The 18,327-nt window shown below is 34.1% G+C and overlaps 1 protein-coding gene across 1 annotated transcript in view; it reads right to left on the reverse strand.

Moving 5' to 3' along the window:
* ST8SIA4 (ST8 alpha-N-acetyl-neuraminide alpha-2,8-sialyltransferase 4) overlaps nt 1–18,327 on the reverse strand; it is a 97,884-nt gene that overhangs the window by 41,766 nt on the left and 37,791 nt on the right. Inside the window, exon 4 of the mRNA XM_025866843.2 lies at nt 11,401–11,694. Within this exon, the coding sequence (XP_025722628.1) occupies nt 11,401–11,694 (294 nt within the window). The remainder of the gene's footprint in view (nt 1–11,400; nt 11,695–18,327) is intronic.

Genomic DNA, 18,327 nt, shown 5'->3' on the forward strand with positions numbered 1-18,327 from the left:
TGTGCCCAACTGGAACTTACCTTTAAACTGAGACTTGAAGAAATAATAGAAATGATCCAGAAGGAGAAAAGAACAAAATGCATACCACGGAAAAAAAATTAGGATATGTCACTGTCACTGATGGCCACGAAGGCTTCCTCACTGCTCAAAAGCCATTCTAGATACTTTGCAGAACTTTTTAGTCTCAATGAAAAAGAACCAAGAATTGGGAAATATGTTGGCCAAGGGTAGTCTATCAGCTGCACTTTCAATAGCTTCCTTTTTGAGCCATATACCTGTGAATGATTTCTCAGATGTAAGCCATTTATATGTTCACATTCCACAATGAAATACAAATGACAGGACCTGCTAGCAAATAATACTGTGACACAAAGGTAACTGGATTATGATTTCAGAAACACTGCAGCACCAGAAGGGTAAATATCAGCATCCCCAGCAAGGGAAGAAATACTCCATCATGGAAATATCATGAGATTTAAAACACCTATTATGCAGGAGTCTAGCTACCCAAAAATATTAAAGAAAGAGGCATGTTTTTTAAAAGAAATATTACAGCTGTGTTGATCATTGGTCAAAATAGAAACAATTTGGAAAATTTTTGGCATAAGACTAAATTTAAAACAAGTAAGCCATTTTCAGAAAGCATTTGGAGTGAATGTCACGATCTTGAAAGTTGTTTTTTTTAAATTACTTTTCCTTGTGTGACTTTGACTTGGTCCAATATTCCAAAACAATCCATTTGAGTAACAGTGATGAACTCATACTCACTACCAGTGGTCTATTTCAGTCTTTACTTTTACTGGAAACTCTACTGGGAGGCTGGTCTGATTTAAATTCTGCAAGCTCATCCCATTCACAAGAATTTAGACTGCAGAGGATTACCCTAATTTTATATAGCCTTTTATCTTTACACTCTTTAAAAATGAAAGATTTTCACGTCTGACAGATGAGTGCAGTAACTAGCATCCGAGAAATGGTATTTTTGTGTTAGTCTTAAAAGTGGAAAAAAAAGTTGATACTCAGAGATATGTGAAGATACAATCTATTTGTTAAGAGCTATATTAAAAATCATACATTGTTATATATACAATGGAATATTATGCAGACATGAAAATGATGAGATAGTGCCATTTGCAATAACATGGTTGGACCTAGAGAGTATTATGCTAAGTGAAATAAGTCTGAGAAAGACAAATATCATATGATTTTACTCACATGTAACATCTAAGAAAAACAAATGAATGGACAAACAAAAAGTAGAATCAGACCTATAAATAAAGAACAAACTAAAGGCTGCCAGAGAGGAAGGGAGTGGGTGGATGGACAAAATGGGTGAAGGGGAGTGGGAGATACAGGAATCCCATTGTGGAATTAGTAAGTCATGGGAACAAAAGGCACAGCATAGGGAATATAGTCAATGATACTGTAATGGTGTTGTATGGTGACGGGTGGGAGCTCCATTTGTGGTGAGTATCACATGATGTATAGAGAAGTAGAATTGCTATGTTGTACATGGAAACTAATGTAACTGTGTATCAACCAAATAAAAAAAATAAGGGAAAAAAATCATACATTTAACAAAGCAACTAATAAACTAATGTGTGCTTTTTTTCTTTTAATAGAAAGATATACTTCGGGGTGCTTGGCCTGCTCAGTTGGTTAGCATCTGACTCTTGATTTCAGCTCAGGTCAAGATCTCAGGGTCCTGAGATCCAGTCCTCAGGTTGGAATACACACAGTGAGCACAGAGCCTGCCTGTCTCCCACTGTCCCCCTTTGTCCCCCTCTGCCCCTCCCCCTCTAGCTCTCCTTGCACTAGCACTCTCTCTCTAAAATAAATAAATAAAAAGAAAGATATACTTGGATAATGAAAAATTTAGAACAATGACAACCACACCATTAAGAGGTGAACTAGAGATGTCACTTGATTTGATTTCTGCAAGGCTTGTTACTCCTTCCTACATTTAAATCCACAAGTTAGAAATTGTGACTTTGATTATTAAATTGTGAATGAAGAACTCACAGCCTGCTAGTTTAGGGGCTGTGTGCCAAAAAAATCCTCATTGATCCAGCAAAACCCTGGGAAACTTAAGAGGGTATATTAAGTGATATTCCATTGCTAAACATAATTTTATTTAATGACAAAATTGAAGAAATAAGTATACTGTTCATGAAATATGCAAATTAATAGAATATCATCTTATATTTTGAATAAGAGGAAATAATTCAAAAGTTTTCTTAGTCACTTACAGTAATAGTGGAAAAGAATACCTATCCTCCCAACACAAGATGAAACTACTAAGAATAAATTCAAGGTAGCACAACAAATACCAACAAAATAAATATAAAGTGGGAAACTCTTGCTATATATTAAGCATGGCAAAAGCAAACTAATCTTTGAAAATTCCTAGTGATGGCAAGTTGAACATGAATCAACATGAATTGTCTTTATAAGCAAAGCCAGTGTATTATTGGCACTGTGCTTGACAGGCAAAACGTCTAGCAAAGCAACTTGCATGGAATACTATTAGTATATCATATGCTAAATACTTATTTATAATAGTGTATTATACTGTACATTACATACTTTGTAAGTGTATATAAAATATTAATACTATATTTAATGTTGTTTTATGTTCTGTGTATATATAGCATATATGTATTACTTTTATTTTTCCTGTATACAACATATAAACACCACTCCAGAAATAATTTTACATAATTTGCACTTATAGAAAGAGCTATGCTTTTTTAAAAGTTTAATAATTTTAAAAACTTAAAGAATAAACTCAATAGGCTAAATGGCTCCGTAACAAACATACATACCTTTATCTTCTACAGATACTTCTGTATTTGTCTACCTATCTATCTTCCTATTTGTGTGTATATCTGTGTGTCTGTTTGTGTGTATCTTTTACCAGCAAAAGGAAACATTTAGCTTAATTATGGTCTTGAAAAAGATAAAGAATATTTAAATTCTAAAAGAAATGTCTTTGAAGCAGGAATATTTTAGTAAGCTACCTCAATTATCATGATGATCAAAAGTTAAATGAAGCTTTTTATTTAGATTAAGAGAAGGCACTTCTGAGAATGTCTGTAAAAATTAAGTACAAGGATGTATCATGGTGCTTCGAATATTTACTTGAGTAAGAACAATTAAAGCACAAAACCAGTGAAACTCAGCACTGAAAAGAATTTAAATGATTATTATGTTAATACCCACTTTTTAAAGGATACAAATTTGAGTCTGAAAGATGTAAATACTCTATCCATGGACAGAATTGATGTTTTATTTTGACCCTCCTTGTATTTCAAACTCCTAAATAATTCTTAAAAATTCTCTAAGCCAGTGTTCTCAGTTTGGATCAATGTAGAAACAAGTTTTCAAAAGATTTAGAACATTTTTCAGAACCTGCAAAATACATCTGTGGACTCCAATTTGAGAAACACTGCTATAGATCATGGGGTATATGAAATTTCTTAATTCCAAGCAAATTTAAAGCAGTCATGTAGTCATTTTGTCTCACACTTGTACATTTCTTTTGTAGTTGTTAAATTATCCTTTAAGTAAGAAATATTTGGAAGGTTTGTCAAATATAAGGGTAGTATATGTATTCCCCACTAAAAGATAAAGAACAAAAATGATAAGTAGAACTCATAACAAATTTTAAAAATCTACATGAACTGAACGTATCTTTCTTTTAAAAATCATTTTGGTGGAGCGCCTGGGTGGTTCATTCATTAAGTGTCTGCCTTCGGCTCAGGTCATGATCCCAGGGTCCTAGGATCAAGGCCCGCATCTGGCTCCCTGCTCAGCAGGAAGCCTGCTTCTCCCTCTCCCACTCCCCCTGCTTGTGTTCCCTCTCTCTCTGTCAAATAAATAAATAAAATCTTTAAAAAAAATAATTTTGGTGAAGATGTTGTTTACAGAATTGTTGGAAACTTTAGAATTACCAACACATAGAACATTATGTACTTTTATTAATCTCAATAATAACCAGCGAATCCTTAATCTATATGTTAATCTCGATTAATACAAAGTGTTTATCAATTTAATGAGAGTATAGTTCCTATTGTATGAATATTGATATTAAAACAAATAATTGGGGGGGATGACAAAATAGGATAGATACATTATTTTTATTATAGTAGAATTGAAATAAAACTAATGGATCATATAAATTTATAAAATAATTAAGACTTGAATATTTAATTTTTGGCTTAAATATTTTAATGCTTCATAATAATCATCAGGGGGCAAAGGATTCAAACATAAATGTTTGAATATATTTTCCAGAATGATCACAAACAAATCTAAAGTTTAAATCAATTATGCTCTTGTGGTGCCTGGGTGGCTCAGTCGGTTAAGCCTCTGCCTTCAGCTCAGGTCATTATCCCAGCATCCTGGGATCAAGCCCTGCATCAGGCTCTGTGTGCAGCGGGAAGCCTGCTTCTCCCTCTCTCTCTGCCTGCCTGTATGCCTACTTGTGATCTCTCTCTCTCTTTCTCTGTCAAATAAATAAATAAAATTAAAAAAAATCAATTATGCTCTTAAATATAAATATCTTACTAGAGGTAAGAGAATTATAATTAAGATATAAAATAATAGAGATGAGAACTAAAAGAGCAAACTTCATAAAGTACCAACATGCAAAAAAAAAAAAGAGGCAGAAGACTACATATGATTCTAATGAAGAATCAGCAATTTATGTGTAACATGTTTATGCATATAAAACATCATTTTAAAATACACATATGTATCTAATCTCTTTCCTTGGAGAATTCTTAAGAAATTATCTATTGCACTTGGTAGTGGAAGTAAGGATCTACTTTTTGCATGCTGATATTTTTTTCACCATGTTAAAAAGTAAGAAACTAAAGTATAACCATCCCAGTCAATAAAACACTTGGCTATTTTGAATCAAATCATAGTAATTATAAAAATAGGATTTTTTTGGCTAAGACTAAATACTTTATAAAAATATATTTTGAGGGGGGCGCCTGGGTGGCTCAGTTGGTTAAGCGGCTGCCTTCGGCTCAGATCATAATCCCAGGGTCCTGGGATCGAGTCCGGCATCGGGCTCCCTGCTCGGTGGGGAGCCTGCTTCTCCCTCTCCCTCTGCCTACCTCTCTGCCTACTTGTTCTCTCTCTGTATCTCTCTGCCAAATAAATAAATAAAATCTTTATATATCTATATATATATATTTTGAGGGATGCCTGGGTGGCTCAGTCGGTTAAGCATCCTGCCTTCAGCTCAGGTCATGATCCCAGGGTCCTGGGATGGAGTCCAGGGTCGGGCTCCCTGCTCTACGGGAAGCCTGCTTCTCCCTCTCCCTCTGCCCCTGCTTGTGTTCCCTCTGTCTCTCTCTCTCTCTGTCAAATAAATGAATAAAATCTTAAAAAAATAAGACAAACCTTTAAAAATATATATGTATATTTTTTGAGGGGTGCCTGGGTGGCTCAGCTGGTTAAGCATCCAACTCTTGGTTTTGGCTCAGGTCATGATCTCAGGGTTGTGAGACTGAGCACCATATCAGGCTCTATGCTCAGCGTAGAGTCTGCTTGAGATTCTCTCTCCCTCTGCCTCTGCTCCCCCCCACCCATGTGCATTCACCTTCTCTATCTAAAATAAATAAATACATAAATAAAACCTTAAAAATATTTTGATATGTCTTATAATTTAAAATTATATCTTAAACTATGCCATTAGGTTAAATGTTTGTTTCAGGATATTGTAGGTTGTCCGCTGATAATTTTATTATAAATGTAAAAGAACTGATTTTTTTATATCTTGCAGTCACATTTTTAAAGTTTCAATATGTCATTTTAAAGTTTCAAACTCCCCTCTTCATTCTTAAAGTCCTATGAAAATTGCTCCATTTTTCACAAGGAAAATTGCAAAATAATAAGTAAAATATCTAATCATGTGTAGCTTGTGAAGAAATACCAATGAAAAGTTTGCAACCCCAAACCACTTTAATACATTCATATAGTCTCTTAAATTTGTAAATGTATCTTTTATTTGTCCCTATTAGATTACTCTGTCATTATTTTGTAAGATTGTTTTAAAATTAGAATCTAGCTATATTTTTTCCTCCTATTTTATTTAATATGGCTTGGGATGAATGAGCATTCATTAAAACATAATCTAAGAATCTCTTAATTTTGCGACTGATGGTTATATTTTTAGAGCTTAAAAAAAATCCTACAATTAAATAGATGTTTAAAGTTAGTGAGCCATCACAATTTTCAGACAGGAAAAAAGTTTAAATAATGAAGCTTGGCAACATGAAAACTATCTAAATGATTCTCATTGTGTTCAAGAACCTTTTGCTTCGCAAATCACTTAAACTTTCTACTTGTAATTGCAGTACTTGGAAGGCCCTTCACATTTTAACAGAGTGATTATGTGCACACTAAACTATGCATACTAGGAGCTCCAACCTTTTATCAGAGACAACAAACTCCAATAATCAACAGAGGCTATGAAATTCTCTAAACTATTTCCCTGAATTTTATTAACCACAGTGTTTCAGAGAGATGTAAAACAGATATGTAAAGAACAGATCTTCGGGGAGTTTGTTCTTGCTTTCATATCATGTGAATCTGTCTCATCAGCATTTGTACTTCCTTATTTTCTTTCAGAGTTTCAGTAGCTTTGTAGAGTACAAACATGTTGAAATGCTACACTGCATGCATTAATGTATTTGTGTCATTAATTCCATAAGTGAAATTACTTTTCACATATACCATGTATACAAATTTACAATGTATTTGAAAGGTGAAAAGCAACTCTAGAGCTACTTTTTATATCCTGGGTCACAGTTTTTAGAATTCAATCACTTGTCACTTGAGGGGGAGAATGTAGACGTATAAGCAGTAAAGTAGCAAGGTAAGTTCCTTCTGGAGAATTCAAAATAAGTCTTGTTAAAAACACCTAAAGCACAGTAATCAAAAGAAAGTGTACCATTAACTTCATCAGTGGTCAGAAGTTTGTTTTGTCTTGTTACTCTTTGGAATCAAATGCTTAGGAATTAGTGAAGTAGCTTATAATGGTTATGGAAGGAAAGTGGGTAAGATGAAACATAAAAGGAGAGTATTGATGAACTAGTTATTAAAATGCTCTGTACTTTCTATATTTAGGAAAGTCTATAAAAAGTATATATGAATTCAAAGTTGTTGATCATGTACAACTCTATCTGGATTCTAATTCATTGAACATGCTCCATTCCAACCATACCACTTATTTTGTGTTTTGATATTGATAGTGAATGAAGAAATATAAAACACAATTTAGGGAACAAAAGTACTAATTCCAATGCTTATATGGAAAGGCAAAAGACCAGAATATTCAACACAATATTGATGGAGTAGAAGAAAGTCAGAGGACTGAAACTACCTGACTTCAAGACTTACTATGAAGTAGCATAATCAGGACAGCATGATGTTGGTGAAGAATAGACAAATAGATCAGCAGAACAGGTAAAGAGCCCATAAATAGATACACATAAATATAGTCAACTAATGTTTGAGAAAGAGGTAAATGTAATACAACAGAGCAAAGATAGTCTTTTTTTTTTTTTTTTTTTTTTTTAAGATTCTCCTGGTGCCATCTTGGGCTGGAGGTTGCCGGGAGAACCCAGACTGTGCACGTGCTGAAACCTTTCTCCTGTCCTCTGATGTGTGCCTTACAGGTGCCCCAGAGATAGTCTTTTCAACAGATGGTGCTAGAAAAACCAGACAACCACATATAAAGAAAAGAAATTAGACAGAGATCTTATATCTGTCACAGAAATTAACTCAAAATAGATGATAGATCTAAATGTGAAATGCAAATCTATACAATTCTTAGAAGATAGGGCACCTGAGTGGTTCAGTCGGTTAAGCGTCTGCCTTTGGCTCAGGTCATGATCCCAGGGTCCTGGGATCAAGTCCCGGCTCAGCGGAGAATCTGCTTCTCCCTCTCCTCCCTGCTCGAGCTCTCTGTCACTACGTCTGTCTCTCTCAAATAAATAAATAAAATCTTAAAAAAAAAGATAACATAGAAGAACATCTAGATAACTTTGGGTTTGGCAATGACTTTTTAGATATATCGCCAAAGGCACGACCCATGAAAGAAATAATTGATAAGCTGGACTTCATTAAAAACAAAAGCTTAAGCTCTGCAAAAGACACTGTCAAGAGAATGAGAAGACAAGCCACAGACTGGGAGAAAATATTTGCAAAAGACATATCTGATAAAGGAGTGTTATCCAAAATATACAAAAACCTCTTAAAGCTCAACAGCAAAAAAAAAAAACCAACATCCTGACTAAAAAAATGGGCCAAACACCTCAACACACATCTCACTGAAGAAGAGATAAAGATGGCAAATATGCATATTAAAAGATGCTCTATATCATATGTCATCAGAGAAGTGCAAATTAAAACAGCAACGAAATAACACTACATAACTATAAGAAGGGCCAAAATCCAGAACACTGAAAGCACCAACTGGTGAAGATGTGGAACAACAGGAATTCTCATTCCTTACTGCTGAGAATATAAAATGGTACAACCATTTTGGAAAGCAGTTTGGCAAGTTCTTATAAAACTAAACATAGTCCTATCATAAGATCCAGCAATTGTACTCCTTGCTATTTACCCAGATGAGTTGAAAACTATGTCCGCCCCAAAACCTGCACACAGATGTGTATAACAGCTTTATTCATAATTGCGAAAATTTGGAAGCAACAAGTGAATGAATAAATAAACTGGTACAACCAGACAATGGAATATTATTCTGTACTAAAAAGAATGAGTATCAGGCCATGAAAAGACATGGAGGAACTTTAAGTGCTTAATGCTAAGTGCAAGAAGACAATCTGAAAAGGCTACATACTGAATGATTCCTATTACATGATATTTGAAAAAAGGCAAAACAATAGAGACAATAAAAAACCAAACAAACTGAACATAATAAAAAAAGAAGATAGTGGACATTATCTATAATAACAGAAAACTACATAAAATCTAAATATATGAGATGAGTAAATGCATCTCTTATTATGATATATCAGCTCAGTGGAAAATTGCTCAGCAATACATTTTTATTATGAAGACAAAAACAAGCAAACAAACAAACAGTTCTTGCCATGAGTTAGTGGGGAGGTATGGATGAACAGGCTGAACACAGAGGACTTTTAGGAAAGCAAACCTACTCTGTACGATACTATAATGGTAGATACATGTTATTATACATCTGTCAAACCCACAGAATATACAAACTAAGAGTGAACTGTTGTAAAAATTATGGTCTTTGGGTAATAATGTTGTGTCAGTGTAGGTTTATCAGTTGTAACCAATGTAAAGCCCTGGTACAAGATGTTGATAATGGGGCTCTGCGTTTGTGGGGGCAGAGAGTATATGGGAAGTCTCTGTCCCTCCCTCTCAACATTGCTGTGAACCTAAAACTGCTCTAAAAATAGTCTATTAAAAATAGTAATAAATCAGTAATCTTAAAATTTATTAGTTTCCTATAATCAAGGAGTAATTACTATAAAATATTTGTTTTTGAATCTAATAAGCTATCACTGAAGTGTGTAGGTATATGTGCACGTGTGTGTCAGAGCGTGTCTGTGTATAAGATAAGACAATAAGATAGAGTGTTATAAAATTCACATTCAAATGATATTCAACATTAACATGTCAAAAAATAAGATGTGTTCTTAGCACAATGCTGTATAAAGTTACCCTGTTAAAAACAGATTCTCTTCTTCAGAGTTAGATTGTAATTACCAGGAATCTTCGTAATTAAAAAAAAAAATTACTTATCCTCCAAATGAATGTATTTTATCTTACTTTGTTGAAGCTTCATGTCAAACATCAGAAGAATGAATGTTGAATAACCATGATCTAATTATAAGAATGCAATTTAATTGTGTACAGAATAACACAATCCAAGAAACTGTCTCGAGTTTTAACCAAGGAAATCGTCAATCCCGGAAGGAAAGTATCACATTAACAAAACACAATGAAAACTACCTTAGCCCAGCCTCAATTACAGTTTTTGAAGCAGACTATTTTTAACTCTGCATTTGGAAACCTTTTTTCTTTTAGAACTTCCAGCCATTCTACTTAATAGGTCCCTTGCACTTGCCCTTCCTTCCCATGGCCACTGATTCTGCCCTATATCTTTATCATCTTATGAGTAAATTAATCAAAAAGTGGAATTGGCCTTCACACCTTTAGCACCTCTTCTTGCCCATGCAAAGTCAGCTGTTACAAGATTTACTCTCCTAAATTCACACATATAACTTTGCTTTATGCAAAATAAAATTGATTCTCTTCCTAACCAGATCTTAAGTTATATTTCTAAATTTGTATTCCAATGCTCCACAATGGACTCCATTATTTCACAAGTTGACCATGTACTTATTTCCTTCTCAGGTCACTCTAATAATGCAATAATATTTCCTTCTGTTTCATTTTCTCTTTCGCCATCTCTCTGTCCCTGTCTCTGTCTCCTTTTCTTTTTATTCCTGGTGAATAACTATTCTGCTCTTCAAGTCTAGTTGACTTGACTAGACTTTTAAGTCTTCTTTGCTAATATGAGAAACAAATACTATACTCATGACAATATACCACCTTACCATGAGTTTATGTCCTAGCTAGTTATATATGGGTTTGTTTCTACCGTAAAACCCATGCATTCCTTTAAAGCAGTGGTCAGCATTCTTCATTTTTCTGCCTCCAATATCTGACAGTAGATATTCAATAAAGTACATCATTGCTTATATTTGTATTACATATTTTACAGATTTATACGTATGCATGACTGAATTTGGCCTTTTGGTCACTTGCCGCTTTTAAATAAAAGTCCGTTTCTTAGGTTTTACATCTGAGCTTTTATTAATAAAAGGGAAATGTTGACTTAATTCATAAAAATGACATCTGCGACTTGTGGCCGGGGGAGCATTAAGGCATGTCATCTCAGCCAGCCTTCTCTATCTCTGGTAGGCCTCTTAACTACAGATGGGACTTAATTGCTCCTTAAATACCTCTAACATTTATGCTTCCATAATATTGCCCAGTAGCCATATAGAACTTCTGTTGGTAGTTTTCTTACCTCAAATTCATTAACTTTACTATGAATCCTTACTACTTTTTCACACAGCAAAACATAAAAGCAGACGTAAATAAGTGCCAAGTTCAAATATTTGCTTTTTCAAGAAAGAGAGTGAGCTAAAATAATATGGTACATAAACAAAATTCAATTTGATAAATAGAATAGCCATTATAAAAAAAGTGGAAACATATATCCATTGAGAGATTTTACTGAGGCTCCCTCCTGTCTAGGGAAAATGTTTAGTTATGTGTTCCATTGTGCCAAGGACAGACTGGTCCTTTCCAGACACTTACCCTCTGACAGCATGAATAAGTCTCAATGATGGATAGGCAGTTCGCACTTTCAGTTTATTCTTAAGGATTAATGCATTAACCCACTCCACGTGCTTCTCTCCTCCTTTGACCATGAAAGCAGGGATCCAAAGGACACTGTCATTCAGCATGGAAAGTCTATGAACAAATTTTTCTCTGTCACTCTCATTCCGAAAGCCTCCAAATGCTCTTTGTACAACTGATGGATTCATGGTAATAAAATCTGATTTAGTTCCCACATCTGCAGCAAACTCCACCACAGGGGCTAGATTACACCTGAAGAGGAAAAAAATTAATGGACAAATGAAAAATAAATATGAAACATTCACTCCTAAAATGGTGTGCATAAAAAGAAGAGTGGGAAACAAGCATTTTCTTTTCACCAGGTTGGAAAAAAAAAGATAATCTGCCTGGTAAAATTATATTTCAGTAAGTTACCACATATTCAGGAATATTGTCCTCAATAACGTGATCTCCTAGTATAGGCTCAAATTGTCATTTATATTAATTCAACCTGTTTTCTAAGAATACTCTTTGCTGTTTGTTATCTTCATAAAACCACATGATATGAATTCCTAATAAGTGAATTTATGATGGTGAATTCACAAAAGTTCAGTTGCCACGCAGTCGGCAATCTAAACCACATGCTATTCTATAAGTAAGTAAAACATATTAGACTTGATGTTCCAATCTGTACTACTTGTTAAGCTTTAGTCATTTTAACAACTTTATCAACATAATCAAGTGAAGGTAGCTTTTCTGTATCCTGAGGTCAAGTGAAAGTACAATTCCTTATAGTATTTTCCACAAACGTATTTGTAATTGCTCTCTACCAACCTATATGGGAAAGAAAAGTTAGAAAAGTAGAATTATCACATTTAATATGCCTTTTTGGGATATTAAATAATTCAGAGAAGCACTTGCTACCAAATATCTTTCTGTTCTTTTTGAGCACGTCCTCAAAATGTCTATTTTCCCCTGCTAACATGCCACATACGTTTTGTGTTTTGGGGAGAAGGGACAGAATCTGATGTCCTGTTCTTCCCACTGAAGCTCCAGGGCCTCACAAAGTGCTTGCACCTGATTTTATTCTTGTAACCTGATTTCAGTCTTATGCTGAAAGGGAGCTTTGAAAAGCACCATGAATTTTGTCTTCAACCAATTTGTGACGCTTCTTTGATTCTATCACACAGATCTTTGGATACTCAATTTAAAAGATAGCTTAAAATATTTTTAATTTGCTAAAAAAAAGGCAAGTTTTAATTAGTTACTAAGTGAAAAATCAGATTTGAAACAAACAAGAGTTTGGTAATTTAGAAAAAATCATTTAAATCTATTCAATCTACAGCTTCATGAAGACACGCACACATACACACACACGATTTATTTTTCTTTCCTTATATCAGCCTTTAAAGAAAAGGCGAAATAAGCTGATTTCTTCTTTCTGTATTTTTGCAGGTTTGACTGCGTTATGAAAGTTTCTCACAATATTCTTCCTTGTGCTCTTTGCCACTTTAATTAAATTCTCAAACAAGTTAGATTTAATTAAAGAGTAAAGTGTGTGCTCTGCTATTAAAAATACTGGCTTTTATATCTTTCCTTATCTCTCTCAATTAATACATCTTATTACTTTCTAGATCTCTGATAACATTTAGCTACCACAACAAACATCTCACACAATTAAGCGAAGTCTGTTATTTAGGACGAGCTCCTCAGAGAAAACAAAACAAAACAAAAATAACACATCATAATAGAAAGAATTTTTTCAAGTTATATATACTTAATTATGCCATTATATCATATGATATAGTATTTGTTCTAGCCATGATCTGTGTACTATATGAGATTAGATACTATTCATTCCCATCACAGTAAGAATATTATGAATGGGACTGCCTTGGAAAATAGCTGCATGTGAACAGAAGCCAAAATGAACATCTTACTGTGGAATTCATGGAAGATTGAGGACATGGTAATTTTTCAAGTCCAAAACTATGCTCCATGCCAACTTTAAAAATAATCTAAAATTCTAACCAAGTTAATTATAAGATGAATTTGGATACTGTGGGGAAAATGCATTCAGAACATCACTATTACAGACACTTCTCCTTCCTCAGGTAAAAATAGACAACACTTGTAACGTTACAGTTAACATGATATATCTTTCCACTAAAACAATTTCTCAGCAATTCTTTTCAGAGGATTTCTACAATAGAAAAAAATAACACCTATACTCCATTTTCTCTATAATTGTGAAAATAATCAGAGCCAACCTAGTTAAACAGAACAAAAATAACATTCTACAGCATTATCTTTTCAGGGGGAAAAAAATCACTTGATTACATTACGCTTTTCATTATTTTTTCTTATCATTTATTTAAAAACGCCTCTCCTCCCATGTTGGTTAACACTTTTTAGGATTTTAGGATTGACTTTTAGGACTGACTCAGCATATTCCTTAAGCATAACTGTCTGGCCATGTGTATCTTAAGAACTAACAAGAGATTCATCAGTGAAATTGGGTGTTGAAAGACAGGTACTTTCCACTAGGAAGCAAGAGTAAACTAAGAGAATAAGAATATTTCTGGAGAATAGTATTGATCTAGGAGACGAATGTATATGATGCAAAGAATGCTAAATGATTGCAGAGCACCATGAGATCAAAGAGTAATTGATTCACGTAAGCTTTATTGTAGAGTTTTTATGACCTAAGCATAGCCCAACCAAGTTTTGTGAGGGATGGAAATAGAGGTACTGAAAATAGCATGACAGAGGGACACATCATAAAATATAATGTATACTAACTCTAGGAGTCCAGTATATTCATTTTCCTTGGAATGATTATGTCTAATTTTTCACTGGAAGGAAAGATTAACATTGTTGTGTCCATATGTGGTCAGTGAATTAACTACTCTGTAGTTGAGTCAGATATTTAGTCATATAATTAGCTGAATGCCACATAATCAGGGCAAGCATTAAGAAACCCAAAATAACCAGCCAGCTGTGTCACACTCCAGCAATTCAGTAGACTTGCTGTGAACTTCATAGCATTACTAGTAGCAATACTGCTGATTGAGCAAGATTATGAATAGATTTGCAATCAAACATTCTTCATGTTTCTTTTTAAAAATCTTCTTAGGGATTATAATACTCAAAAGTATCCAGAATGTGTAGCAAACATTTATGAATTAACATATTATTCTGCATTGATTCTTAATCCCATAAAATTGATGAGTGGACAATTTTTAAATGATGGATTTTTGTGAGTCAATACTATTGAGTATGTACGAATATTTAATATGCTCAACCTCTATTTCTTTAGCCAAATTAAATTTTTGTGCCGTCCAACTATTTTTGACATATCAAAAACATGAAAACATATATTCAGAAGTAGGTATGTAGGCCAAACCCCTGTTTACTCTAAGCTGTCCAATTTTAAATTTATTTGTGTTTATTTTCCAACATTAAAAACCTGTAGGAAGGTACTCCAGACCTCTGAAATTTCTTCTGTGATCACACAGCAGATGGGATCACCTCTCAACATTCTTTTTATGCAGAAGTGAAGGTACTTGCATTTCTTTCAAGGCTATATAAAATGTTTTGAATTAATTTTAATTTAATTCACTTAATTTTTTAAGGAAAGAACTTCTTATTTCATGTATAAAACCTGAGGATCGAAGCTTATGGTTCCTATCTGCTCCCCTCCTGCTTTTGAGCTTGAAGAGTCAAGAGAACAAAGAATCTCTGATACCTGTTTTGTTTTTTTTTTTTTTCAGGTTTTGTGGTTAACCTCTCCAAATGGCTAGGGGAAGCTAAAACATGCACCCTATTAGTCTTTCTGACTTTCTCAAGTGAGGGTAGTAGGCCCTAAATAGACCTGAAATCAGTATTTTTTGCAATACTTTGAGGTAAGGAGTCGTATCATCTCCACTTCGGAGATGAGAAACCAAGGTCAAAGTGGTTAAGAAACATGTCCAAGCATTGGGGAAGATATGTGCTACGGTGAGCGCTGTGAATTGTGTGAGACTGTTGAATCACAGATCTGTACTTCTGAAACAAATAACGCAACATATTTTAAGAAAAAAGATAAAGAAGAAGATAGCAGGAGAGGAAGAATGAAGGGGAGTAAGTCAGAGGGGGAGACAAACCAGGAGAGATGATGGACTCTGAAAAACAAACTGAGGTTTCTGGAGGGGAGGGGGATGGGTTAGCCTGGTGATGAGTATTGAGGAGGGCACATTCTGCATGGAGCACTGGGTGTTATGAACAAACAATGAATCATGGAACAGTACACCAAAACAAATTATGTAATATATGGTGATTAACATAACAATAAAAAATTAAAAAAATAAATAAAAAAAAAGAAACATGTCCAAGGACATAGTGCATTTAAAAGAAAAGCACAGCTGTTTTAGAATGACTTTAGGACAGGAGTTTTAATTGACACTATTTATACACGTGATTTCTTTCAGAACCAGAGGAAATATCAATATGTTCATCCTTCAACCCAACCTTCCTATAGGAGAAAGAGTGCAGATTCCCAGGACTTAAGCATATTATACAAGTCCACTTGGCCATGATGTTCCCCAAATCCTGAGCAGTTATTAAACAATACGTCTTAAGTATCTAAACCATAAAAATAATACAGCTCAGAGCTCTTGAAGGAGAGGATTTTCAAAATGCTGATAAAAGGATTAAATATCAATGTGACTTTTTGAAATATGAAGCATAGGATTAACAGTTAATTTATATGTGGCATACAATTATGTAGTAAACAAAGTATAAGAAATAGAGATGAAATATCAAGTTGAAGATTTGCATTGCAGTGTGGTGGATGGCCACAGAAATACACAAACAAATACATACATATCACATTTTATGCTTGCTGATCAGATAACAAATAATGAAATCCTCAACTTGACAGAAATAAAAACAAATGACACTTACGTCATGAAAATAACTAAGTGACAAAACAGATGAAGAAATTTTTTCACAAACCCAGATTTGTTTACATTACTGGTAAAGGTGGGAAGAAATGTGCCATGTTATTTCTAGGGAAATCACAGAATAAAAAAAAATTTTCAAACTCATTCTAAAAGACAAAGATGAATACTGAGAATTATGTTAGGCTATGTCATTCCCACACTTCTGCCAAAACCAAAATAGAGTTATTGGGCAAAGTTGCTACAACTGCACAGATATTATTTAATAACTTAAGTTTTTTGGGGTGAAGGGTGGGGAAGATATGCTAATGAATGGATATGTTGTGCTTAAATCAAATAAAATATTACATATGCATCTACTATGTACCCAATTTTAGTTTAAAGTTTAAGAATAAAAGGTATTCAGTTTAGTTTCTGCCCTCAGCCATCACTTAAACAGTAGCTATGTGGGCATTGGTGTTCACATCCCAATCTGTGTGACCTCAGGCAAGTTACTTAAACTCTCTGAGATCCAACTTTTTCTATAAACAAGGCTATTAACACTGATTGAAATGCTATTGAGAAAATTAAATGAAACACAATATCTGAATTTCCTCTCAGAATTGCTTGCTTAGAGTTGGTAATAAATATTAGCTAATGGTAATCATTTTTTATATGCTCTTTCCTTTTGCAACCTATTGTGAGAGACAAAAGGAATGCATGCGGATAAATTAAAGAGCATGTTGGATAGAAAGAATTTATTGAGCAAGAGTGCGGGGTGGGAAGATTTATTTATAGCACACTTAACAAACCATTTTGCCTGGAATTTAGCCATCCCCACACCACCCCCCAAAAAAACTAATTGGGATTTGAATGGTTGATTCAATGACTAAGAACATCTTGAATATTAGACAAAAGTCTAACTTCATAGGCAGTATGAAAAATACAGAAGCTCATAGACATGGTCAATTGTACTTAAGAAAGAGACTATGAGACATGTATTCAGGAAAAACTAGAATAAAGTTCTACAATTAGAACTTTGACACAATTCTTATAAAAGGTAGTGAAGATCTTTTATTATGACAGTAAAAAGAATAATAGCTAAGTTTTATTCAGTACTCATTATGTGCAGAAATTGTTCTATTTGCTTTGCAAGTAATATCACATGCAGTTCTCAAAATAATCCCATGAGACAGGCACTATCATTATGTTTCTCCATTGATGAAGAAACTGAGCTGTGGTAAGCTGTATACATTTACAAAGCTTGTAAGGAGTAAAGGCAGGTTTTCAGCTCTTGTGCATGATATTGTGCATCAATTAATTCCTGTGAATGAAAACGAAGAACTAGACAAACAAATTTTGTTAGATATCTTGGCCACAAGTTCGGCTGCATTTAAATGTGATACAGCTAAGTCTAGCATCTCATTGACTTCATTAATTCATATGTCTGGTCTGAAGGTCTGCTTGGCTAAAGGAAGTGAGGAAGTATGTCCTTCCTCACTCTCCTGTAAACACTCTTCACCAAAGGTGGAGGTTGGATGGGAGAAGATGACAGTCCCAGCATGCGGAGGTTACTCCTTGGCAGCAAGGATATATAAATACCTGTGCTTCTCTGAAAAACCACCAAAGCAAGTACATATGAAAAGGAATGTGAAGGGGGAAAAAAAAAAAAAAGGTTAATTCTGAGATTTCCTACCCACAGAGTATTGAAGAAAGGTGAGGTAATTCAAAGTAGGTGTACATAGACTAAGGAAGGAAAGGGAGGAAGGAAGGAAGAAATGAAGGAAAGAGAAAAGGAAGGAAGAAAAGAAGGCAGCAGACAGATGGTACCATTTAAAAGCACAGACTAAAATTCACAATGAGACTCCATAGTAAAATTCGTGGTAAAATAAGGAAATTGTCCTAGGTGAGAATGAGAAGTAAAGTCTACACTTTGAGTTTAATTTTGAAATAAATACACTGACCTGTTTAGGTGTTCATTTTCTTT

Source organism: Callorhinus ursinus, unplaced genomic scaffold (genome assembly GCF_003265705.2).
Source record: "Callorhinus ursinus isolate GAN/ISIS: 27379988/994484 unplaced genomic scaffold, GSC_fseal_2.0 scaffold3, whole genome shotgun sequence".
In the NCBI taxonomy this organism is placed as follows: Eukaryota; Metazoa; Chordata; class Mammalia; order Carnivora; family Otariidae; genus Callorhinus; species Callorhinus ursinus.